General features: G+C 34.4%; 6 protein-coding genes and 1 long non-coding RNA gene across 12 annotated transcripts in view; 3 read left to right on the forward strand and 4 right to left on the reverse strand.

Annotated features, from left to right (window-relative positions):
* Positions 1-4,499, reverse strand: part of Mnb (minibrain) — a 28,486-nt gene extending 23,987 nt beyond the window's left edge. For all 3 annotated transcript variants that reach the window (XR_013081783.1, XR_013081782.1, XM_076783415.1), the window contains exon 1: positions 2,265-4,499. The gene's annotated coding sequence lies outside the window, so the exon portion shown is untranslated. The remainder of the gene's footprint in view (positions 1-2,264) is intronic.
* A 60-nt stretch (positions 4,500-4,559) lies between these two features.
* Positions 4,560-10,406, forward strand: Pms2 (mismatch repair endonuclease PMS2). 3 transcript variants are annotated; one of them, XM_076783419.1, is made up of 7 exons: positions 4,560-4,914; positions 6,054-6,254; positions 6,309-7,556; positions 7,634-7,793; positions 8,018-9,243; positions 9,317-9,566; positions 9,673-10,406. In XM_076783419.1, the coding sequence occupies exons 3-7, from the start codon at positions 7,470-7,472 to the stop codon at positions 9,996-9,998; spliced, it is 2,049 nt and encodes a 682-aa protein (XP_076639534.1). In that variant the 5' UTR covers positions 4,560-4,914; positions 6,054-6,254; positions 6,309-7,469; the 3' UTR covers positions 9,999-10,406. The 3 variants fall into 3 exon arrangements, with proteins under 3 accessions (XP_076639534.1, XP_076639533.1, XP_076639532.1); XM_076783418.1 differs by having other exon boundaries at positions 4,563-4,731; positions 4,822-4,914; positions 6,054-7,556; XM_076783417.1 differs by having other exon boundaries at positions 4,585-7,556.
* L(2)09851 (WD repeat-containing protein 1 l(2)09851) lies at positions 10,113-12,165 on the reverse strand. Of its 2 annotated transcripts, none has more exons than XM_076783422.1 (4): positions 12,057-12,165; positions 11,343-11,832; positions 10,773-11,180; positions 10,113-10,639 (listed from the first exon to the last, which is right to left on the reverse strand). In XM_076783422.1, exons 2-4 carry the CDS (start codon positions 11,828-11,830, stop codon positions 10,150-10,152), a joined length of 1,386 nt encoding a protein of 461 aa, XP_076639537.1. In that variant the 5' UTR covers positions 11,831-11,832; positions 12,057-12,165; the 3' UTR covers positions 10,113-10,149. The 2 variants fall into 2 exon arrangements, with proteins under 2 accessions (XP_076639537.1, XP_076639536.1); XM_076783421.1 differs by having other exon boundaries at positions 11,343-11,851; positions 12,057-12,125.
* A 1,024-nt stretch (positions 12,166-13,189) lies between these two features.
* On the reverse strand, positions 13,190-14,405 carry Aps (diphosphoinositol polyphosphate phosphohydrolase 1 Aps). Its single transcript, XM_076783424.1, has 3 exons — positions 13,843-14,405; positions 13,569-13,724; positions 13,190-13,489 (listed from the first exon to the last, which is right to left on the reverse strand). The coding sequence occupies exons 1-3, from the start codon at positions 13,939-13,941 to the stop codon at positions 13,193-13,195; spliced, it is 552 nt and encodes a 183-aa protein (XP_076639539.1). The 5' UTR covers positions 13,942-14,405; the 3' UTR covers positions 13,190-13,192.
* Positions 14,406-15,117: 712 nt separating this feature from the next.
* On the forward strand, positions 15,118-17,284 carry Nd-24 (NADH dehydrogenase ubiquinone). Its single transcript, XM_076783423.1, has 5 exons — positions 15,118-15,302; positions 15,940-16,002; positions 16,098-16,556; positions 16,721-16,929; positions 17,142-17,284. The coding sequence occupies exons 1-4, from the start codon at positions 15,267-15,269 to the stop codon at positions 16,892-16,894; spliced, it is 732 nt and encodes a 243-aa protein (XP_076639538.1). The 5' UTR covers positions 15,118-15,266; the 3' UTR covers positions 16,895-16,929; positions 17,142-17,284.
* The window catches only part of LOC143351642 (uncharacterized), a 96,085-nt gene continuing 88,071 nt past the window's right edge, over positions 17,143-25,156 (forward strand). Inside the window, exons 1-2 of the long non-coding RNA XR_013081786.1 lie at positions 17,143-17,255; positions 24,001-24,058. This is a non-coding gene — a long non-coding RNA (uncharacterized LOC143351642). The remainder of the gene's footprint in view (positions 17,256-24,000; positions 24,059-25,156) is intronic.
* The window catches only part of LOC143351636 (netrin-1), a 95,188-nt gene continuing 89,357 nt past the window's right edge, over positions 19,326-25,156 (reverse strand). Inside the window, exons 5-7 of the mRNA XM_076783414.1 lie at positions 23,973-24,041; positions 23,671-23,881; positions 19,326-23,077 (exon numbers count right to left, since the gene is read on the reverse strand). Of these exons, the coding sequence (XP_076639529.1) occupies positions 22,933-23,077; positions 23,671-23,881; positions 23,973-24,041 (425 nt within the window). The 3' untranslated portion in view covers positions 19,326-22,932. The remainder of the gene's footprint in view (positions 23,078-23,670; positions 23,882-23,972; positions 24,042-25,156) is intronic.

Here is a 25,156-nt window from a genome sequence, read left to right on the forward strand (position 1 = left end):
TAAAATACAGATGGTAATCATTATTACAATCTATGCAATTTTTATATGTTCAGGATCTTTTTGTTAGCTACAATTAATAAATGTGTTTTGATTTGATTCAAGACTTTTTATAAAATGTACAATATATTCTGGATATATCATCCCTGTATATGTTAATTTAATCAAATATAAATTGTATTACAAAAATTTGATAAATTCGTACATGACCTATGGTAACATATAACTGTGTCACATAGTAGTTTTATTCAAAATAAGACAAAAATCAAGAATACCAATTTGTTGATTCAGGCTTCGTTAAACAGTTATTAACGTTTAAAGTTCCAACCGTACTGAATTTTTTTCTCGAAAATGGGTAGGATTTCGGGGGTATGTCTATTCACCAAAACTGATTGTTTGGAAAATAATTTTTCCAAAACGATTTGAAATTTTTGAGTTTAATTGTTAATAATTTTTTAACGAAGCCTCCATCAACAAATTGGTATTCTTGATTTTCGTCTTATTTTGGCCTCTAGAATCCCCCATTAAAATTTTTCCCAGGGGTGGCCAAACACCCTGTATATAAACTGAATTATGCGTTTTAGAATTAGTTAATCGAAAATATAGAATTTAATACTTTACTGTATCTTTATTTCCATTTAGTTGTTAAAGTTGGATTACTTGTTATTTATTGTTATGTGAGAAAAAACATCAATTGTAACTGTCGATGAAGCACCACACTTCATATTTACTTGGTTTGTCAATATTACTATAAAGCAACATCTAATCATTAATAAGGAAATGAATGAATAATAATAAGATGAAATTTAAGTATATAAATATATTGTTCTTAAACACAATGTCTCTTTAAAATTTGTTGAACACAAGTTGATTTCAAATTTAGCACATTATATAATGCAGCGCATTATATGGAAGTGTATAGAATGATACAGATTTATACAAATTAAAAACTATTCAAACAATGTTATGTTATACCTTCTATACTTTATGTTTTTAACTGTATGCTTTGACTTGAATTCTACATATGATTTTCATTCAATATCTAAACAAATTACAGATTTCTTTTATCTATAAGTAATCTAAAAATCTCTAAATTTTGAATGCGCTTCAGTAAAGAATTAAATTCATAATACATGGGAAATCAAATTTCCAGAATATAAAAATGACCTATCTCAAGTAACTCGGACTAACTTTAATTCAAACTAGTTAAATTTATAGTAATTCTTTCAATGGAAGAAAGCTTAGGACATAATTTCTAAAAAGGCATAATCAGGAATGTATACATAGTTGACTTTAATCGTGTCAAACATAAGTAATAATAATATTAAACATTGTAATGTTATTAATTTTCATTGTTTTCACATATGCTATACTTTTAAATGTATTTTACTATTTGCAGCAATAAAATTATTTATGATATATATAGCTTCATTTAAGAAACTATAACATCATTTTATTCTTCTAATAACATAACGATCTCGAATATGCCCATTACATTCATCTTTTCTCTTGTATCCATATGCAAGTAAAAAATTCAAGTTTATAATAAATAATGGTAAAGTGTAATGTATTTAACAAAAATAGTATGACATTTGCATATTTATAAGAAACACATGAAATTATATATTCATTAATACAGTCCATCCTTTCAAAAAGATTGGTTCATAATTTCTATATGTACCTATTAAAATAAAACTGTTAAAATGTGTAAATTTACGTTTCCCCTTATTAACATACATCATTAATTACAAGTAATAAATGTAAAAACGTCAGCAGAAGAAAAGAAATAATCCGTGAGAATTTTTGAGGTTAAGTAGTAACGATCAGTAACCTAACCTAGAAGTAGCATCTAGAAGTCATATGATGTACAAAGTTTATAAAATGACGATTTTTAGGAACTAAAGAATCGAAAAAAGAAAAGGATCGCAAAAACTAACCGACATAAACAAATAAATGCAAACACGGCGAAACTACTACACGACGAAGACTAACTAATTTACCTTCTTGATACAATACGTACGTTTTAGAATACACAGAATAATTACAGGATTGGAAAAGTTAACCTTTTGTTTAAAAAACTAGAGATAAAATGAATCGATTTCTTTTTTTACAAATGCATTTAGAATTCGGAGTGAAAACGGAAAACCTTACTTCGTTTTATCTACTAATCCCCCAATTCTTTTCTTATTTCGTTTGTTTCGAATAATTGTTTAAAATATATGCGTTATATTTATATGTTAGAATTAGATATAAAAGTTTGAACTCACCAGGTATTTTTCATTGTCACGCACTTGGCCGAGTACTGTCAAACACTTTCCAAAAAGTACAAAGCACGAGTGTAGAAGTCTTGAACAATGTCGTTGAACTGTCAATATTCGTATTGTCTTTGAAAAATGCCGATTTGTTTCTTCACGTCGATGAAATCACTCAATTTCCTTCGTTTGTTCTTGCTTAAAATCCTTCATTCTAAAGGACGTGCTTGACACCTTTCCATTTGGTAATCAACAGCGTGGCCGCGATAATGGAAAAATAAACAAATCGTGAGCATGAAATCAAATATTAACTGCGTGTGATAAAATTCGTATCTGTAAACAGCACTGAAGAACCTTCGTAAATGTAAGCTCGACGTATGATTCCCACGCCCCTGAAGTACCGACCGTATTTCACACGTGGACACTTGTATCTTTTCGTGAATACGAGCGGTTAAAATGTCGGACTCCCACGCCACCACCTTCAACAATTACACGTAACGGTTAACACTGTACCAATGACACTACGTGCACAATACACCACGGCACAATTATTTCAAGTTATCACCGGCGTAGGAGAACACCGAAAGAACGAGAAATATCACGGGTATCACGATTAATCCGTCCATTTGTCCACCTAGTCACCTGTTACGAGTTAGCAGGCTGACCCTCTTTCTGTTGAAATTTTTGATTTACTTTTTGTTAGACGAATACCATCGAGGCACTGTACACTCGTGGCACATGATCGAACGATTCACGCTTCGACTGAAAAAAGAATAACGCGTTCTGGATCGAGTAATAGAACACCGCGGAATAAAACGCGCAAGCACGAGGAAAGACGAAAAATGTCAATGGCTACCGTTTGTTTTCTGTCATTCGTTCATTCGCTTGATCGTTCATGTACGAATACATTGAATCGGGTTTAATCGGGTCAAATCGGCTGAATTCAGGTTATGGCCATCGGGGAGTCGAGCATGCTTTGCATGACGCGGTCCAACGACAGGTATATCACGTGGTTCGTCGCGTCCTTTCTCAGTTGCAACGTCACTGATACAGTCCTTTTCAATTGACTCGTTCGAATTGTACACCGGGGGCAGTGTTCAGAGCTTGTCGGCGACTTCTCGCCCTGTGAATAGGCGCTTTAACGTGTCTGATTATTGGTGCGATCGAGTACGTACACTAGTAGACATGCTGCATATACCATATCGTGTTCTGGCGCCGTCGGCGCTGCTGCTGCGGACGGAGAAGGCCGGAGTAATAAAACTGGCTAACACCCCCGCGGAAGCACTGCAATGAACTCGCCCGGTTCGAAGGGTCAAAAGCACCGCGGCAAAATAATAACAGAACGCAGCCGCCGCCACCACCGTCGTCGTTGCCACCGCCGTCGTCGTCGTCGTCGTATGGGCTGGGAGGTCAGCAGCGTCGCCGCCGTTACCGCCGTCACAAGCAACCTTCTTAAAACAAGCTGTTGTCGTTGTTTCTGCCGTTGCCGCCGCCGCCGCGAGAAAAACGGCGCGACGCCCCGACGCGGCGGAAAGTTGTCAAAACAGCACAACGTCGCGCGCTACTGCTGCTTCTGCCACCGCTGCTGCTGCTGCTGCCGCTGCTGCTGCTGCTGCTGCTGCCGCTGCCGCTGCTGCTGCTGCTGCTGCTGCTACCACTACTACTACTACTACTAATGCTGTTCCACCTTCTCCTCCTCCTTCTCCTTCTCCTCCTCCTTTTCCTTCTACTGCTGTTGTTGTTGCTATTGCTGCTGCTCTTGCTGGTGGTTGTTCGCGGCCGCGGGTTTTGGCGGGTTTCCACGAGCGACGAGCGCGCACACCACTGGCACACACCGCGGCCGCCGTGCATTCACCTCGTCCTCACACCTTGCGCCACCGCTGTCGTTGCCGTCACTGTCGCTGTCGCCGCCACCACTATTAACGTTATTTTCGGCCTTCTCCTCAATATTATTCCTAATCTTACTGATTTTGATATGTAGTTTCGACAAAATTTTATTACTTCGTGTTGCCGTGTCAGGCTTTTGCGTAGTTTTGCTCGTGCACTGCAACGAGACCAACAATCGCTTCGCCACGCTACTCCGACACACGTGAATATTACACACCTTTAAACTAACCTTACCGTCCTCGGAACAACCGATTGCTAATACCGAGTCACAAACTAACGCATACAAACTGTTCAACGTCCTTTCGTTAAATACGAGATTTGTATTCCCTAATCGCGGAGATACCGCATCACTTTCACGGGCGAACATGGAGCTCGATCCATGCCGAGTGTTTCATGAAACGGCCGCTTCTCCATTTTGTGGCGCTCCTGATCTAATCTTCCCCTCTTCCCCTTTATACTTTCTCCTTTTTCATGTGGTCTTCGACAGTTCTCAGGTTTACCAACTCCATCTGCGATGTAATTAATATTTTTTATTTATCTCTATCCTTTCATTATCAGAAAAAACTACTTACTGTTTGATTATTTTTCTTTTCTGGTAACTGTCATATTATTATATAATACAGCTTTTTAAATTTTTAAAGACGGTCAAGAACGTTTCATCGCCGATTATAATCAAATTTTACAGAGTACTAGGTCTCTATGTATACAAATTATAAACGTGATTTTAAACGTAGATGGCCACCCGTTAAAAAACGAGGGTCAATGTTTTAACCGGTTGGTAAGTAAGCATTCATAACTGTACTTTTTTATCATAAGTAGTTGTGGCTCGGCGATATGCGTTTTGCGTGCTATTCTTCCGAGTTAGGTTCATGTCCCATAGGAACAAACTTTTTTTTTATTTTTCAAATAACTTTTAGCAAATTATATATAACATATTTCTATGTCCATCGTTCGCAACATTGTATTTCAATGATTCTAGACTTATACTATTGCTGGCGTGCAAACGTTAATTATGCTAACGGTCCAACTTATAGTTTTTATATAATTTTAGAAAGAATTATGGCAGTCTCACGTGAGCAGTCAGCTGACGTCCGCGTGCCAGCAATAGTATAAATCTATCATATCTGGCATAAAACAAAACATGTCTGAAACGTAATTTGTCATTCTTAAACGGAGGCATACTTTTAAAAGAACATTTTCAAAAATTTATTATAAGAAAATCACTTGATAGCAGCATCGTTTAAAAAAAGTAACAACAGCGAACGTATTTTCATTTTTGTTCTTGAGGTTTTCTACTTTTTTTCTTCATTTTATCTTTTTGAGAAAAGAATGTTCGGTTTTTTATACATGAGAAATTGTACTGTAAATTGCACGTGTACCGTCGTTATGACGATAATGACGACGAAGATGACAGGTGCACAGTGATAACGACGATGACAAAGTTGACGTTTAAAACACATGCTTTGAATATGACTTTCACAGGCAAATTTATTCTTTTCTAATATGTTGAAGCACTTATTTCGGATGCTAGAAATCAGGAAAATAATAGGGGAAATGGAACGTAAAACCGAAAATCCTTTTGTTATTTGACTACTTGTGATTTACAAAGAAACAATGTAGCCCAGATTAGGAGACCTCGAGAGAAGGCCAAATCTCTGTTGGGGACTGTGATTGGCGATAGCTTATACAATGTATATTCGTTCAAAGTGGCTTGCTTACCATTACTTTGGCGCCATCTTCTGTACTGCTTATTTAATCCCGCCAATTTAATTTTCTTTGGTTTCGCTCAAAGTAGCTGCAAATTACAATAGCAAAATATTATTAATTGTATACCATTATATTAATACATTGTTACGTTACTATATTATATTTTCAGTTTGAATTTTGTATAATTTATTACTACTTTTTTAATTAAAGGATAGCAACTCAGATGACGCCACAGAACGTCACTGCGTGTGAACATACGCAAATACAAATATTTGAGTGCTGTCGATATGCACTTATGTCATTTCTAGTAACGATACGATAGATGTTTCTTCAAATAATAAATAATGAATCATAAATGAGTTGTATTTACCACAACTTACATCAGCTATTCTGGAACCAATTATGCAAAACGTAAGTTCCAGATATGACTGTACTATACGCAATCGTAATTGTATTTTTAACCAGCTTCGCCCAACTACAATAAGATCACGCTAACGGATAGATCAATTTGGAAAAAAGGAAGAAAATAAGAATTTTTTATCCTGGGGTTTCTCAAAGAATTCGTCAGTAGGGCTACCTGGTGGCTCCTACTTTCAACGTCGGAGCACTCAATAGTTAAAAACACCCTGTATACTAATGGATTGTAAATAAAAAGTGACAAATTCTAACATATTTTGTCTCTATTTCTTTATTTAAACGCTCTGTCATTTCTGCAATACGTGATTCGTGACTTTATATTCTTTGTGGACTAATTATATTTTTTATTTGTTCAGTTACCTTTTTTTTTCAATTTTCTTTCATCTCTCCAACACCTGTTACTTTCTGTATCAAAGAGTTTACTTTGTGAATAAATAAATAAATAAATAAATAAATAAATTTGTGGGAAGGGAAAGTAAGAAGTTGCCCTCTAGTGTAGGGTACAGAAACAAGGAAATGCTCTAGCATTATTTACATAGTTTGTTTGGTGCTGAATGAACAATAAACGATGTACAAATACTTCATTCCCGAAAAAAAATAATAAAACATATAATAAATTATGTTGTATTTATTATAATTCTTCATATTGGCCTTCTCACAATTGTTTATAATCCTAAACTCCAATGACAAACGAAACCAAGCGTGAACCCTTAAAAATTAAACGTTAAATTTACAATATAATGTAAAAAATTACAGATAAAGTGACGAGAAAGTCTTTTTCGTCTATCCAGTAAAAAATCGAACTCTTGCAGCTCGCTCAGCGTGGTTCATACTAGAGTCGGCTGTAGCAAAAGCTCAAATTCTTAAAACGCATAAGCGTTCGTATCAAATACCCTTCAAAACGCGATAAAATTCAACAAACGATGAAAAGGCCAACGATAAAGATACTAAAAAATTGTTAAAACTACCTTGTAGAAATTTTGTTAATTTTATATCTACTCGAGCATAGCATTTTGCTTTTTCGATCCTATCACAATCGTATGATTTTGTTTATAGAAAGATTGCGAATTTAAACGTAATATAATTGTGATTTTGTTTACAATATTTAATTTAAAATAAGATAAAAATATACACCCGTATGAAATTATTGTATCCGACAACAACGGAAGAGAATTTTTCTTCTATACATTTTCGCATGAAATATTAATAATGACAGAACCCATTAAAACAATAGAAAAATCGAAGAAAATTAGTGCGATAAATAAAGAAACAATTCATCAAATTTGTTCTGGCCAGGTGAGAGGATTAACCTTTTGAGACTATATCTTAAAACAATAATTTCATGAGTTTAATGACTATAAGACGTTTTCTAGGTGGTTCTTGATCTTGCAACTGCTATAAAAGAATTGGTAGAAAATAGTTTAGATAGTGGTGCTACATTAATTGATATTAAGCTCAAAGACTATGGTAAAACCTACATTAGCGTCAGTGATAATGGTAGCGGTGTTTTAGAACAAGATTTTGAAGGATTAGGTACATTATATTTAAGAGTATAAAAATCTACATTAATTTTATTGTAAAATATACTTTTGGAATTCGTATTTATATAATGTAGGTGAAATTAATTATAAACCATTAATTATATCTAGTATCATTCCATTTGAATTATAATAAGATAATTGCTGTATTTAAAGAGAACATTTTAAAAAAGAATAAATATTTTTTATACTAAGTATACTCTTTTGTTTATCAATTAGGGTTGAAGCATCATACATCTAAACTTAGAGAATTCTCAGATTTAACGGAAGTTAACACCTTTGGGTTTCGTGGAGAAGCTCTCAGTTCCCTTTGTTCTTTGGCTGAATTAAATATTATTACAAGACATTCAACCAGTGAACATGGTTTCAAATTGGAATTTGATCATAATGGTATACTGAAAAAAAAGGAAGCATGTGCAAGAGAGAAGGGAACAACTATACATATTAAAGACATTTTTAAGTGCCTTCCAGTAAGGGCAAAAGAATTTTACAAAAATATAAAAAAGGAATATACTCGTGCTATTCAAGTTCTATATAGTTATTGTTTGGTTTCTACCGATACAAAAATAACATGTTCTAATTCAGTGTCAGGTAAACCTCCTAATCTTGTAGTTAATACTACAAGTTCCAGTAATATTTTGAATAATATTAATACAATATTTGGTAAAAAGTCTTCTAATGGACTAGTCATACTTGAATTGCTACCTCCTGATGAAGCAATGTTGCAAGAATACAACTTACCAAGTAATATAGTTATGGATTTTGAATGGGATTGTTATATTAGTAGTTGTGATCATAATGTTGGACGTTCTACTCCTGACAGACAATTTTTTTATGTAAATAGTCGACCATGTGATCTCACAAAAGTTAGTAAATTAATAAACCACACTTATCATAAATATAATAACAAACAATATCCGTTTGTCTTCCTAAATTTAAAATTGAACAAACAATCGACCGATATTAATGTAACTCCAGATAAGAGAACTATTTTCTGTACACAAGAACGTTTAATATTAGCAACTCTGAAATTTAATTTAATAACAAAATGGGACAAGTTACAAGGAAATTTAACAGCCACGCCTGTAATTGAATTAAACTTTGGAGTGAAAAGAACAATTTCCCCTACAAATGCAGATCATCCAGCAAAGAGATTGCAGACTTTACATCCAATATCAAATACAGGACACATAGGAAAAAAGAATGTACAATACGACGACGATAATATACAAAGTGATACAATAAATCAGATAAAAATATTAGACAGCGTAGAAATGCCAATTAGTATTTTAACAATAAAACAAAAACTTCAAGAACGACAGAATATATCAAAACACGCGATTACGAGTAAAAAAATAAAGTATAAAGCACAAATAGATTCAAATCAAAATTCTAAAGCCGAAAACGAATTGAAACGAGAATTAACAAAAGAATCATTTATTAAGGTGGTATTATGTTTTGTACATAATATTATAAATAACTGCATTGCCATTAAAAGAGTAAATTAATTCATTACAGATGGAGATCATAGGTCAATTCAACCTTGGCTTTATAATAGCTCGCTTAGAAGAAGATCTATTTATTATTGATCAACATGCTACAGACGAAAAATTTAATTTCGAAAAACTTAATAATGAAACACAGTTAAAAACTCAGAAATTAATTATTCCTAAGTCTTTAAATTTATCTTCGTTAAATGAAACAATACTAATTGAACATCAGAAAATATTTGAAGACAATGGTTTTTCTTTTAAAATCAATGCTGAAGGTAAACTTAATAAATTAAAAATTATTTGAACTGCTAATTTTTCTTCTAAAAGAAACTTGTTGAAATGGAAATCATATATTATAATATTGAATACTTTATACTCTAGCCGAAACTGGACATCGCGTCGAGTTAGTAGGTATACCGGTTAGTGGATATTGGCAGTTTGGACAAGAAGATATAGAAGAACTAATTTTTCTTATTAGAGAAGGTGGTATGGAAAACGAACAAAATCATATATATCGTCCAAGTCGAGTAAGTCAAATGTTAGCGTCAAGAGCTTGTCGCGCTGCCGTTAAGATCGGCACATTTCTTAACGATAATGAAATGCAAAAATTAATCATGCAAATGGCACAAATGGAAAGTCCTTGGAATTGTCCCCATGGCAGACCAACTATAAGACATCTATTATCTTTACATCTTACTTGCAAATAAACTACACACTTGTATTTTACATTTTCTATATTGAATAAAAAAATATTTATCAGCCGATTGCAACGGAAAAAGTAAAAGTGGAAGAAGGTAAAAAATGTTTTAAAAGTGTAAAGATTTTGATAAACATTGTATTATTAAATGGTTAAATTTATTATACACTAATTGTACGAAATATATTAAATCCCGAATGTGCTGTTGATATTACAACGCCCGGACATTGAGGATGCCAATGCAATTCCTTAATATCTGTTTGACCTTGATGTATAAATAACAATTGCGGGGGTAATTCTTTTAGCTCGTCATTTTCCATCTCCTCCGACTGATCGGTTTCTACCGATAAGTCCCATTGAGCAATTTGTTCGTCAGCCCCGCCGGAAGCAAAAACTGTACCTTCCTGAGGATTCCATTCTATTGTTGTAACAGGTGCGGTGTGTTGTTTAAACACGGCTAATGGACTCGAACCATTAGGACCAAACTGACGTAAATCCCATACACAAATCAAACCATCATCACCACCAGATACAAGAAATTGATTCTCTTTACGATTCCATGAAATTACATTAATGTCAGCAGTATGTGCTCCAACTGCTGTCAACATACAGGCAGATTGTGGGCTTGCCCTTGTATCCCAAATTTTAATGCTATCAAAATTATATTTCATCAGACAGTGGGAATCCTTCCCTTGTTAGTTATGTTTAGTATCTACTTTCTATTTTTTATTAAATTTTTATTCTGTTGGAATTAACGAAAATTATTTATTAACACAACTAGTACCTTTTATCGACGGAACACGAAGCCAGTACATGTTTTTCATTAGGGGACCATTGAAGATCTTCGACGCTATGCGGAGAATGTGAATTATATGGTCTTTGATCCACATGCCATGTTGCACAACCATTATTATCGCCGATGCGCCATATATGGATGTTGCCTTTGCAGTCACCAGAAGCTAGAGTACCTATTTCTGTTGAACACCAATCAAGACTGTATCCTTCTGAAAGATGTCCTTTGAAGGTAAATAATGGTTTAACGCCTCCATCGCTTTTTTCGCATTTTTTACGATATGCCCGAAGTTGCTCTTCATTGTCAAGTACTCTTAATTGTTCTTCTAAATTCCAAATATGTACACGGCCTAATTCACTCCAACTTGCAGCTAAAGGTGTTTCGTCAATTTTTGTATATCTGACGAAACATACGAATGTATTTCAATTAAACCCTGGCCAGATATTTTATTTAAATATAAAGGGATTAAGTCAATGCTATTTTCAAATATTATTTACTTTAAAAAAATATAAATGCTGAAAGCATTACTTAGGAAAAGTATACAAGTATTTATATACTTACTTTACTCTATTAACACATCCTTGATGTTTTATCGGTGCAACAGTCATTATTGGAGTACTTTCATTACCTTCGCTATCCAAATCATCGTCGTCAGATTCATCTTCGGAATCATCTTTTATACCATAAAGATTTTTCATTTTCATAACAAGAAGATTATTGACATGTGCCTTTGCAGCTTGAGTTCCAGCAACAAGGTACATGCTCAAAGGATAATCTTCTCTATTATTACCCTGATTGTCTAAAATTATATCAAAACTAAGACAAGGTGCACCAGACTGTGCATGATGTAACATTCTATATGCTGTTTTGTCGACTATAAGTTCTTCCCAACTCTCAAATGGCTTTCCAGGAAGATACACTTTGGATTCATTATTTTGATCCTCTTTTTCTTCCGTCTCATCGTTATTCACGGAATCTTCTTCGTCGCTGTCACTGCTACTTTCATCCATATCTTCCTCAACAACTTCATCCACTGGTTCATACTCCATTTCTTTATAAAAAACAGTCATCTTAATAATGATACATTTATAGTTAAAAGTAAGAAATATACGATGTAATTATTTTGGTGAACCTAACCTTAAATATCGCGAATATTAAAAATTAACGAAAAATAAACATTTTATAAAGTACACATAAAATAACATTTAGACATGAAACATTGTTTAACAAAATTAATAACTTTATTGCTATCGCGAAAAATGATTTCAAAATTACCTTTCAACCAATGTCTCGAACACGTGGATACAATACTTGAATTACACGCGCACTTAAAAGGAGATACACAACTAACCTATTGAAACTTTTACTACTATTGTTTTCATTGTATTTTATTGGCAACTTTTTGTGCGAAATCAAATCATTTCAATTTGAAATAATACACGTTAATAACAATGATAAAAAAGAAATTACAATAATATTTAACTAATGACATTTGAAGAGTCATAGAAAATTTAAATACATAATTACAAAAAATGAAGCCTACAAAATTTATGGTGTACCCACATATCTATATTTCATTTTACATTAAATAATATTCGTACTAATTTGTAATTATTATGGTTTATAAAGAGAAAATTCTTGCCTTCCTGAAATGTATATTTTAAACAATCCCTACAGCAATTCTTTAATCAATTCAGTCTGTAAACCACATACCGACTTGTAGTATGCAAAAAGTTATAATGATTACAGAAACAAATACAAAGCAGTATTACATACCATCAAAAATCTTGTTCAAAAGAAACAAACTCATGAGGTATAGATATGTTTCATTATGACATTTGTAACATTCTTTGAGTATATGCAAACAACGTGAGGTAATCTAATTCTGGAATATTTTTGCATGAAATACCATCCACTTAACGTATGAAAATTATGTACTTATTTACGCGCAAAGTACGAGCATTATTTGTTTCCCCGATAAAGTTATGATAAAAATGAGCTGGAAAAACTGCTCCTTCATGGACCAGTTTATTAAATAATTTATACAAATGTAATTATGATAATAGCAATGACAGTGGCAAAGATAATGATAGCAATTGTGATATTAGTAATAACAGTGTCAGTAGTAATAATAGTAGTAGTAATAGTAGAGTAGCAATATTAATGGCAATAGTAATAGTAGTAATAATTGTGTAATAGTAGTAGTAGTGTAGTAACAAGATCCGTAGCAATTTTGCTACTAACAACAGAACAAGGAAACAAAAATAGAGAAAAGGAGAAGATACATGCAGTGTCCTTTTACATATAAAATACAATTGTAATGGTTGCTATAACCATATAAAAGGAAAGGAGCAGCAACAAATATTTAACATTTGATGGCAACTGTTCACGCAAATGGATGGTATTTAATATTAGCTGTGTTTGTTAAGATGAGGATTGTTACTAGAATTACTCATTAACTGAATAGATGTTACAGTGGTATGCGAATGGTGAGGTGGTGAGATATTAGGATTATGTCGTGGATTAGTATTGTAGAGGCTGTGTATATAAGAACGCTGGACGGGTTTGTGCTGAGCAAGCTGAAGCAAGGCCTCTGATATAGAGAACCATTTTCGCTTTCGACCGATATTCCGTGAATCTTCCCATTCTGGTAGCTCTTCGGTTACCCGCATAACCCACACTTGTGTTCTATGTTTGTGTTCTACGTTCTATAAAAAAAAATTATTTTTACAACTTTTATTGCTCATTGATACTATGTCTTATTAAATATACCCGTTACGCGGTTACCTCAAATATACCAAGACAACGGCCCAATTGTCCTAAAACACCAGCTTCTTCTCTAACTTCTCGTAACGCGGTTACAGCAGGTTCTTCTTCTGGTTCGACGCCTCCACCGGGTACTATCCAACTATCTGGTCTTCTACTGGATGTAACTAAAAGTACCTGTAAATAACATAATTTATTTTCAATTCGTGTATTTAAGAAAAAGTAGGAACTGAAACCAGAATGAAAATACTACGATAATCGAGAAAAAAATACTACCCTCCATCTGCTGACTTACCTCATCTTCAAGATCGCTTTTGACGCAGATACATGCAGCTCTACGTCTATAGCCCTCCGAATCATAAATACGAATTGAATTTGGTTTCTCTTTGACCATGTTCGATTATAAAAATTACGAAATTATGTCACAAATTCATATTTGTCAGACGGCCAGATAGGCCAGTCTGTACGCCCGCATTGTTTTAACGTTACTTGGAGCCGACATGTCATTGACATAGAATTAACCCGCAGGCTTTTACTGCTCACATAATTAATATTAGAGCTCTATTTCTCGTCCAAGAAAAAGGACGGTACTTTACTTAAATATTGCTATATCACGATAACACCACAAATGTTGTCCTTGCAGAAATTTACTATAACCTCAAAACTTTTAAAGTATTCACTACGCGAGTAACTCCCTCTGGAATTAGAGGGTAAGATAACGTCAGAAAAACCGGTTGCAGGGGGGGGTTAGTAAAGAGGGAACATTTGGTATAGGCTCCTTAGCAACTGGACGGTGCGGCCATATAATTCGGTGACTCTCAACAATGTGATTTGGCGTTGCTTAATAAAAACATATAAAGTAATTATATTGTAACATTTTACTAAGCGTGTGATACATACATATAAAATTAGTTAATAGTATTTTTATCGTCCGTTACATCTTAAAACAGAATTTAGACGAACAAAATCACGTGCAAACGCCGTGTACATGTACATGTATTGAAATCTACAATTGTTAACATTACGTATAGTAATAATCTTTTAATAGATGTTTCGTCGTTGATTTGTTTACAGTTTATCGTTCTTTTTTTGTCTCTAGTCATTGTACATACATCAAAGGCTAATACAGCAACATTATTTTTTCCGTTATTTATTACGTTTACACAGTACGATTTACGCCGGAGTTATGGATGATATAACTTCCAACGTTAAACGTCGTGTAAATACTGTTTTACATCGCAATTACTATATCAATTTTTGAAAAATATATAAACGGTTGCAGCTTTTATGTAAAACAGCCATTGGTGACCAGCATTTAAGGTCTATTTATATTATCGACGAGCTCAACATAATTAGTTATAATTTCCCTAGGTTCTAGGCCACAGCGTTCTATCATTACTTCTAATTATTTGTTAATACATATAAAACCTAATGACCTAATGTACTTGGACAGAATGCACAGTCATTCGGAAAAATAGTAAAAGGTCCTTTTCTCTAGAAAAAAGTTCAAGGAAGAAGTTGGGTTTCTACTCCACTGGTAACTTTTTCTTAGAGTAAAAGAATTCATGTTCCCCACTTCCCCAGTGTATGTACTTTGATGTTATAACCGAGACGTAAATTGAACCGTGTAAACGTAGTTAGTAATTGTAAAAATATAAGAAAACAGAGAAGCAAAGTGGAAAGTGTTTTTATTAGTTAATATATACAAATCTTTTAATCATGTTCCTTTCTTCACGCGCAATTCGCGCGTTTTATGTGAGTTATTCGTTACTTTGTGATATCGTGTACCGTAGCTTATAATATTATTAACCTCTTTCATAATCTTATGTAATCTTGTATTTTATGTATTTATTTATTTAAAATATAATTTATCATTTTCAAAATTGAAAAGTTGTGAATGTTCCATAAAGGACGCATCTAATTGTTTCTCTCATTCTTGTATATTTAAATAAGCACATATTGAGAAGTTATGATACTAAATGTCAAATAGTTTAGTATTATGTCAGATAGTAACTGAAAGGTCAGTTGTCTATTTCTATCTACAAGATGTTGTAGTAGAATAATTTAAACTATCTGGTATTGTGTCTTCTAAATGTTACAAATTAAATAATAATATGTAAATTGTATTGTAACTTTTCACCATTCTATTACTATATTGATTAAATTAAAGTAAACTTGAACAGTTTCATAACAAGATATACATGCCATATAGAGGGAAAGAAATTTAATGTTTTACAATGGCATCTTTCAAGCATTATGTTCTTTATACATTAATTAATACAGTATAGAGTGTGTCTATTCAGAGTATACTATAAGTTATTAAATAATTTTTCTTAAATTAAATTTTTGAAATATACAGTTTAAGTTACAGTATTCTATTTTTATGCAACAGAACTATAAAAATGTTAGAGCACTACAAACTACAGCCGTTCGCCCATCGGATCAGTTATTTACTGTATGTACTCCTATATATGACTTGTATTTTATGTATGCTCTCATATATGATACATATTATGTATATGAAATTTTTACATTAATTTTTAATTTTAGCATAGAGACAGCGAAGTTGATAACCCAAAAATACCTTTTGAGTTCAACGAGGCAAACAAAAAGCGTATTGAAGCACTTCTGAAAATTTATCCAGAAGGGCATAAGCGTGGTGCAATGATACCTTTGTTAGATTTAGCTCAACGTCAACATGGATGGCTGCCCATTTCTGCCATGCACAAAGTAGCAGAGATATTAGGTGTATCAAATATGAGGGTGTACGAAGTAGCTACATTTTATACCATGTTTAATAGACGACCGATGGGAAAATATCATATACAAATCTGCACTTGTACTCCATGTTGGTTGCGAGATTCTGATTCTATCGTAGATGCTGTAACTAAAGCTACAAATTGTAAAGTTGGGGAAATGTCAGAAGATAAGCTGTTTACAGTTTCTGAAGTAGAGTGCCTCGGCGCATGTGCTAATGCACCAATGTTTCAAGTGAACGACGATTATTATGTAAGTGTAATACTTAAAAATTTAATATTTTTCATAAATTATGAGCATTAGGAGATGGTCAGAAATTTTATTATTACCGACGTAATGTTAACGTATATTAATTAATACTTTGATCAAGGTGTTGAGAAAGACAAATTAGTATTCGCGTGTAATATTTATTGTAGGAAGACTTGACTTCTGAAAGCGCAACTGCTATAATAAACGCATTAAAGAAAGGGAAAAGACCACCGCCTGGTCCACAGAATTCACCTAGATTTGCTGCAGATCCAGCAGGCGGATTAACATCATTGACATCTCCGCCGCCAGAACCTGGATTTGGCGTTAGATCCGATTTGTAATTTTACCTGTACAGAGTTAGTGTATTGTAGAATCTGTAAGTCATCCAGCAAATAATTAAGCATTTAAATAGACTATGCAGTGATAAAGAAACAGCAAGATTTAATATATCGTTCCTTAAATATAGTTTCGTAATATATTATTCATCTTTATTTTACTTTGTATAATCTAATAAATTATTCTTTGTTAGCTGAAATATATATGTACAATTATAAACGTAATAATAGAAATTGATGGAATGTATTATAGGCGGAACATGCAGTACTTTGAAAAATAAAAGACGACCGATGCATGGAAATGCCGATCAGAGGCGCGGCTAGTCATTTGTCATCGAGCATGCTGTCGCGACGTTGAAAATATTGTGTGAGATAATAAATTTACTTTAATTTTCATTTATACGGAATAAGACGAAAATCAAGTATACCAATTTGTTGATCGAGGCTTCGTTGAAAAGTTATTAACGTTTAAAGTTCCGCCTGTAGAACGGCAATCTGCGAACAGCTGCTGGTGGTTCTCGCTCAGAAAACTGTAAGGCTGTTGATACGTCTCTAAGTAGTGAGTGAGAACCACTGCCGCAGGCACGCAGCTGTTCACAGATTGCCGTTCTACAGGCGGAACTTTAAACGTTAATAGCTTTTTAACGAAGTCGCAATCAACAAAATGGTATTCTTGATTTTCGTCTTCTTTTTGGCCTCTAGATTCTTCCATTAAAATTTTTCCCACGGGTGACCGAACACCCTGTGTATACCAGAGTCGGGCAAATCTTATTCGTGAATATGAACACAAATTTTAAATTGATTCGTAAACTAATTTTCATTTATTTAAAGAATTTATTTTAAAGCAATATTTAGGTAAACAAAGTCACAGGTAAAAGCTAAATTACGAGCGAATCTAATTGTTTTACTCGTTATTCGAGAATAAAATTTCCCTAACTCTGATGGATTTTGTTATTTGGAGAAGAAAAATTTCTTGATTAAGAAATAAATATTATTTCCTCGAATAAGCGGTATTTCACTATTGAAATATCAATTGGAGGAAATGTATGTTCTTTATGCATTGTATTTATTATTCATACAACTAATCACATTTATTACACCACAATACACAACGATACACTTAATAATTTAATCGAATCTAAATCGTAATCGTGGTACAATAGTAATCGATTAATAATGTGGAGGTATAAATAGCACACTTACTGTGACATCGTGTACACTACGATATACAGCTTGGCCAAGAATTTTCGTAAAATCTTGTACCTGCAAAGATATTTCTTTCATCTAGAATGTTGTCGCGCGATAAATGGTTCGAAATAAACGATACAGTTTCGGTTTTCGTAAACGTGTACGGGAGAACTAAACTAGGATTGTTTTACTTTTACGCTGTGACTACTTTCTAACTTTTATGCGATACCAAAACATCGTTAAGTTTCACCTATTAATCTTTTGCGATCCGACGTACGATTACGTATGGACGTTAATCGATTTCTTGCGTTTTTCATTTGATCCTCGAGGAAAAGGAAAATCGTTATTTTCAATATGGTATTTTTTTTTTTTACATGGACGAGAGTTGATCGTTTTATTAAAATTAGCAATAAATGGTTCAAAGTGCAAAAAGTGAACGTTCTCGCGTCATTATAATCGCTAAGATCTTTTATAAAAAGACTGGAAGATACGTTCTAGTAGAAATTATTAATCGAAGCGACAAAATGAAGTCTGAACACGCGTTTCTGTAATGCTAGAAAAATTCCGTCGACAGGATCGATCGTATCGATCCATCGAACTTTCACGTAATCCGTCGCGTTTCACGTTTCTCTCTAACGTTCGAATATACGGACCGTTTTATACACGTAATCATAGCGTAGGCGACGGAGACGATGAACAGCGTCGGGAGCGACGTTTCGTTAAAACAATCAGACGATGATAATAATAATTAAAGCGCAATTCTTTTACAAAAAGGATCCCTCGCCATTGGTGTCGAACGGTGGACTTGGATTCGAGTGTGCTCGTTAGACTCTCAGAGTTCACGCTGACTCTTTTTGGAGAAAGCCTAATTTATTTATACGTCGTTTCGGATTCGATTCACAGGATAATCGCGACAGGGGTTTTTAGTAACCCTTCGAGTACGACGAGTTAAAATCCATCTTGTTGACGACACAAAACCGAAGTAATACGCCATCTTGTTTATTCCTAGCGTTAAATAAGTATCATTACATACGTGCAACTTTGCATTTTATTTTTATTGCAACACCTGTATCGACCAATTTCGCCAACATCTTTTTTCGTCACTCCAAAAATCAGTAAAATTTAAACAAGCTTAAATAGCGTCGCTTAAGATCGAAAGTTGCGTCATACCCGAGGGGTTAATGCGATTTCCTGTTACATTATCCCTAAAAAGCACACTTTGAGAACGTGTTACGGAAGTTCGTGAGTCTTTTCTTCGTTTTTTTTTTTCTCACAGTCGAAAAGGAGGAAAAACGTACGAATATGTCCACGTGGCGTAACATTCGGTGCCAGCGTTCCTCGTAACGTACGGATTCCTACACGCAATTTCGCCATCGCGATCGTTCGATACTTGTTAACATTGTAAGTACATAGATACATCGTTGATTACGGTACACAAAAGAGTATTTAATTACTGTCCTTTCGAGAAGTCACGGATTATCGCTATCGCGAACGAGGATACAATTTCGTGGTTCTTTCGGGGACGAAGAGGGGTGTGTGTGTGTGTGTGTGGGGGGGGGGGGGGGGAGTTACAACGAATTTTCTATTTCGATCACTCGAGGCGACCATTTATAAAATGTCGAGTACCCTTTTTTCCTGTCTTTTCGTTTACCTCGTTTGGCAGATTTTTGTTAAAAAAAGAAAACGATCGACTGGATTTTTCGCAGGGCGGACAAATTCGTGTAGCCATGCTTTCGAAACGCAACGAATGTTTGTTTTTATTTTTGCACGAACGTTTAACAGAATATTTAAAACATCGCACGAGCCACCTTTCTATGATACATGTTTCACCCTTTCAAGGGCGTTTATAAATATACAATTATATCGAGTAAACCAAAATTCGCCGATACAAAATTTGTTTAACGCCATTTGACGACTTTTCATTATATTATTTATAAGAATGTTGACAACATTTCGAAAAATGGAGGCTACACGATATAAACGTCCGTTACAATTAGGAACTCGCATTTCAAGCACGACAAGTATCAGCAATTATTTATTTCATTCATCGTAATTGCATACGTAAGTCTCGTTACAGTAGGTAGCATTCGATAATAACATTGTCTATTTCGTTCGTATAATTTCCACGATCAGGGCATTTTTATTGTCCAGGTATACACGGATGGTTCGTGAGAAAAAACAACCCCTAATATTCGGAAGAACTGTTTGCAGTCAAGATCGGAAAAGAGATCGTTTCGTTTCCGATCTGACGTTGCATTCGAAATCTCGTGACAAGTCGCAAAAACAAGAAAAAAAAATATACGTCAAGAGTCGTGACGTCGACAATGGAAACGATAATTATCGTAATTTCAATTATGATGGCAATCACGATAATTTTTTCTTGCGACGCGTAGCGATCGATCATTTTTTTTTTTTTTACGAATGATATTTCGACACATTCCGGGCTTAGCCTCTATTTCTCTTCGATAACTACTACTTCTATTGCTAATACCACTACTACCGATAATAATACTACTAATAATAATACTAAGTCGAAAGAAATCTTAATAATTTATATAGGAAATGTACAAGAAAATCTACACTCAACGTTCGCGTATATCTTTATAATTGTGATCGATTCGCGATAACCGAATGAGAGGAGAATAAATAAATAAAAAGAAAAAAAAAATCTGTACGCTGTGAGAAAGATGGGGAAGTCTGAGGGCAGGGGAAAGATCGTACCATTCGAAAACATTGTAAATCTTTGTTGTTCTAATCAATGGTACAGAGTTGCAACGAGAGAGACGAAACGTTAAAAATTCGCAAGGAACAGTTTTGCAAAACTATATTCGATGCACTCGATACAACGAAATTACTATATCCGTGGAAAGAAATAACGTATGCCTCCATTCACTTTGTTAACATATATTGAATTAAAAACTAATGAAGATTATACGCGATAAAAACTCGTTTGTACCGACTACTTGAATTATAAATTACGCGTTTACCTATATTGGAACGAAGATGTACGATTATTGCAAAATAACGGTGCAACGAAATGAACATGTTTGCAGAAATTAGTACGTATAAATATATTAATTGTAGCGCTATCCAGTTCTGCGTGATTTTTTAAATAATTTCGCGAGTCGTGCAAACAAGTTTTTATCGCATCTATACAGTCTGTTGAGCGTAAATATATTTGCAATTTTATCTGCAATAACACGTTGTCGATTAACATAAAAGCGGAGTTTTTTTTTCTTTTTTAGTTCTGTGATCTTTCCATTCGTTTGTTACACGATTTATATGATAACTTTAACGAATTAAAGCTTCGCGTTTGAATCGAAAATTAATAGAAGTAATAAATTTTTGTTGTTTCGAGCGCGTAGCATCGTGTACTCTTTGAATTCACAAGGTATCATTTGGTAACAAACTATCAAAAATCACGTATGTATTTGTACGAAAACGGTAATTACAACTGATATGCAATACGATTAATTCTAGTTCGCTATCCAATACTGCACATTCGATTCGTGATCGGTACATTTACTGGAATACGTCCTCTTTAATTTTCTCTTTTTATGTTTCGAACGAAGGATTTAAGGATCGATTTGAGGATTCCTTTTATAAAACGTAACGTTTTCCTTTCTTTATACAATTAAACGAAATCGCAGTGTTCTTTTGGTTTGCGTTACATTAACGAATAAAAAGGGGTATAAATTCGTAGGAAATATACAATTTATATTGGTATAAATTCGAAGTTGAATTTAGCGCGAGACATTGCATTTCTGGTTCGATGAAATGCACGTGGGAAATCTGTTTGTCAGTGAATAGAAATGGAAAATTTTTTAAGTTAATTTTTTTATATAATATGATGTGTATAACATGGGTCCTAAGTCTACGTAAGTGAAATTAGAGCATAATTCAACGATATATTTATTGTAAACTCGTTTCAGAAATGGCTCACGAAAGTATATGAACTCTGACGACCGAGTATTCCCGAAGATCACAGATCGTAAACATTACTCAGTTCGATGGTGGTCGGTCCAAGGGCAACAGCGTTCAAAGTCTCGCAATTTTGTAAGAGAATCAGCAGTGAAGTAGTATTAGAAAGTCTACTGCTTATTATATCGCGAATAAAAATTATCGTATCGTCAAGAATACTTCTGAATCACAATTGGACATCGATGGTAGCCGAAGGAAGTTCTCGTGCACCATTTATTAGCAAGACGTAAAAATCTAATACAGAAGAAACCATAAAACAAAATGGCGGATCGGTGGTGTCAGTTTGGTCATGGGGTCTAGTGGAAAAGAAAAATATTACAGGAAAGTGTAGAAAACGGTGTATTAAAATTGTAAATGTTAGTTTTAAGTTAGTCCACTCGATGGAAAACAGACTTAGATTTAATTTAAATACCTAGCTATTAAGTGTTGAAATATTTTTGGGAGCCTCGTATCGTTGAATTATTTTCCAATTATTATTTCAAAGTCTCAGGACCCCTTCGTTATATCAAACGATTCAATTTAACGTATGTATACATTTCGTTAATCGATCATAGTTACGAGTTCTCGCTAGCATTTCACCGGGTAATGCAGTTTTGGTACTTATCGTTAATCTTAGGACGTCGTTGAGTATTTCGTGCGAAAAAGTAGGTACGCGAAAATACATACAGCTATTGGCAGTTTGAAAATGAACGTGCACCTTTCTACAAATACGAGCAAAGGTTGGACTTTTATTTCTCGATCTCTCGTTTCTGTCCTCTTCCTTTTCTCTCTCTCTCTTTCTCTCTATCTCTCTTTCTCTCTTTCTCTCTCTTTCTCTCACTCTTAATCTCCCCTCTTTTTCTCCGTCTATTTTCCTTGGTACGACGCGAATTAGTTCAATGACACGATCTTGCCCTTCGCTGGAAGCGTCGCATTCGGCGATGCCACTCGTCGCGCCACTCGATAACAATTGACCTCTGCGTCACTGTCAGTCCACCTTGACCTCCGCCATCGCTCTCTTGGCCAAGAATCAAATACGACCTGGAAATTTCAACGATTATCTTTAGTTGCACCTTTGCCTACCATCGTTTCGCGACTTACTCCCGATTTATCGACCCTTCGACCGCGGAAAGTCAAATTACAAACATTCTATATAATATTTTGATCAATAACACAAACTTAGACGTCAAAACATTAGGAAAAGTTGAAATTGTCCAGTTTTAGTTCGTGTCGTGGATATTGTTTTAATTTTCTGTTTTCTGAGAATTCTAGTGATGAGGTCGACGATATCTTCCACACAGTGATAAAAAATAATACTGTTCGGACCTCGTCTCAGTTTCTGTTGTTACGTTTCGATCCTTTCTATCATGACTTCATGTGTGAAGATGTACTTGAAATTTATTTAAATTACAGAATGAAATTTCCTAATTAAACTAGTGTTATTTTCAATTTTACAAGCATCGGGGTTCCTCTATCGTGACTCTATAGTGAATTGTTCTGTGAAAGATGATAGTACGAAGAAACATCTGTTAATTTATATACGAGACTTTCCTCTGTACTTTGTGTATTTAAATTAAAATTTGCCTGAAATGGATTAGTTTTTTTTGTAAACAATTACTATTACTATTACTTACTTGTTCGGTTTGATTTTTGGACACCTGCAGGCCAAGTCGGCCGTGTGCACGTAAAGGAACACGTCGCCGCGTCGAATTCTCGAGTTCGGGGCCTTTTTGTAAATGAAGTCGACGTTTAGGGTGAAACGTATCCAATCCGAGCCGGACACGCTCGTTCCAGCCGTGGAGCCGTCGTTCTTTTTGTGTCTGTCCGTTATTTTGCCCAGGATGGCTACGAAAAGAAACCATTTCAAATATTCACGGTCGCGTTGTTTAAAAAATTTGTAGACATACTGGACAATTTTTAAATACCTCCTACTCACCATAATCTCTTTTGCAATATTTGTTCAGGTTCAACCTCTTGGTACTGGCTCGACACTTTCCACACTGGTCTGCAATAGAAGAAACGGTATGAAATTAAAAATATTATTTAAATTTATTTACTCGTCAGGGTTCGACGTAATAAATTTTCATTTTTCTACGATGAAATGTCAAATAACACGTCGAGAATAAAAAAATTAAACATTTTTCCCACAACTCGAAAGATCAGTAAGTAACTCGTAAAAAGTTTGGGAGTCGTAACGAATGTGGGACGATCGGAATGCAGAGTTTAAAAAAATCTCATTTCGAAAATATTAGTTCGAATCGCCGGTCCATTTATAATTTTTCTTTTTTTACAAGATTCGAAGCGTATTATTTCATACGTTTCTACGGACGGAATATTTGCTTTATCGCGATGCATTCTTTTTTTCGACCGTAATGTCGGACGTAAATTAATCTCACTCGTCGCGACAGTGTTTTCTTTGGCGGGAGTTTGCGCGGCAAAGAACGAAATTCGTAAATTTCCACGAACGCGCGGCATTTTTGTTTTTTGGTCAACATGCTCTTAAAATATTCTCAAAACGCCGAATCGCCGTGGAGAACTTTCGATACATCCGATTTCGATTACAAAATTTCAATTAGAATAATAAAACTGTTATTTAGTTTTACATATCTATCGAAGCTGTTAGAATGAAACAGTGTTGCAAAAGGCATGTGTTTAAGTAATTTCGATCTCTCCATAGTTTATCAGTTTTACAGTAAAGTATTAACCAAGTAACGCAATAAATCAAATTGAAATTCAATTCGACGTCACATCGTAATCACGTAATCCGTAGAATTCGCTGGGAAATGACTGAAAAACGTGTGGAAACGTTGTCGACAACGGCAAACATCGACCCAATTTTTGCACGGAACATTTTCGACCGTAAGCACACACACGAAAGGAAGTTTTCGAGGGTGAAAAAAAGGATTGAGTAAAACCGCAAACAGTTGTCTTTGTATGTTTCATTGCGTTTTAATGAATCCGTGGTCTGCAGGTCGATAATAGAATCCGTACAACTCACCGAATCCCCCGAACTACGAATTCAAACTGCACGCAACTAGTACACACGCGCTACTCGCAGCCTCGCTTTAGCTCGTTCGTTGGCTAACGAAATTAAACGTGATTTGAATTTCGTTTGAAATT

This window comes from Colletes latitarsis, chromosome 2 (genome assembly GCF_051014445.1).
Source record: "Colletes latitarsis isolate SP2378_abdomen chromosome 2, iyColLati1, whole genome shotgun sequence".
NCBI classification, from domain to species: Eukaryota; Metazoa; Arthropoda; class Insecta; order Hymenoptera; family Colletidae; genus Colletes; species Colletes latitarsis.

Bases quoted from the DNA above. Each gene is read 5' to 3' on its own strand.
- Pms2 (XM_076783419.1), top strand. From the start codon at position 7,470: ATGACAGAACCCATTAAAACAATAGAAAAATCGAAGAAAATTAGTGCG. The intron at 7,794-8,017 runs GTACATTATATT...TTTATCAATTAG, and splicing joins ACAAGATTTTGAAGGATTAG to GGTTGAAGCATCATACATCT. The intron at 9,244-9,316 runs GTGGTATTATGT...AATTCATTACAG, and splicing joins CAAAAGAATCATTTATTAAG to ATGGAGATCATAGGTCAATT.
- Nd-24 (XM_076783423.1), top strand. From the start codon at position 15,267: ATGTTCCTTTCTTCACGCGCAATTCGCGCGTTTTAT. The intron at 15,303-15,939 runs GTGAGTTATTCG...TTTATGCAACAG, and splicing joins GCGCAATTCGCGCGTTTTAT to AACTATAAAAATGTTAGAGC. The intron at 16,557-16,720 runs GTAAGTGTAATA...TATTTATTGTAG, and splicing joins AAGTGAACGACGATTATTAT to GAAGACTTGACTTCTGAAAG.
- Aps (XM_076783424.1), bottom strand. From the start codon at position 13,941: ATGGTCAAAGAGAAACCAAATTCAATTCGTATTTATGATTCGGAGGGC. The intron at 13,725-13,842 runs GTAAGTCAGCAG...TGTTATTTACAG, and splicing joins AAAGCGATCTTGAAGATGAG to GTACTTTTAGTTACATCCAG. The intron at 13,490-13,568 runs GTAACCGCGTAA...TTTTTTTTATAG, and splicing joins GTTGTCTTGGTATATTTGAG to AACGTAGAACACAAACATAG.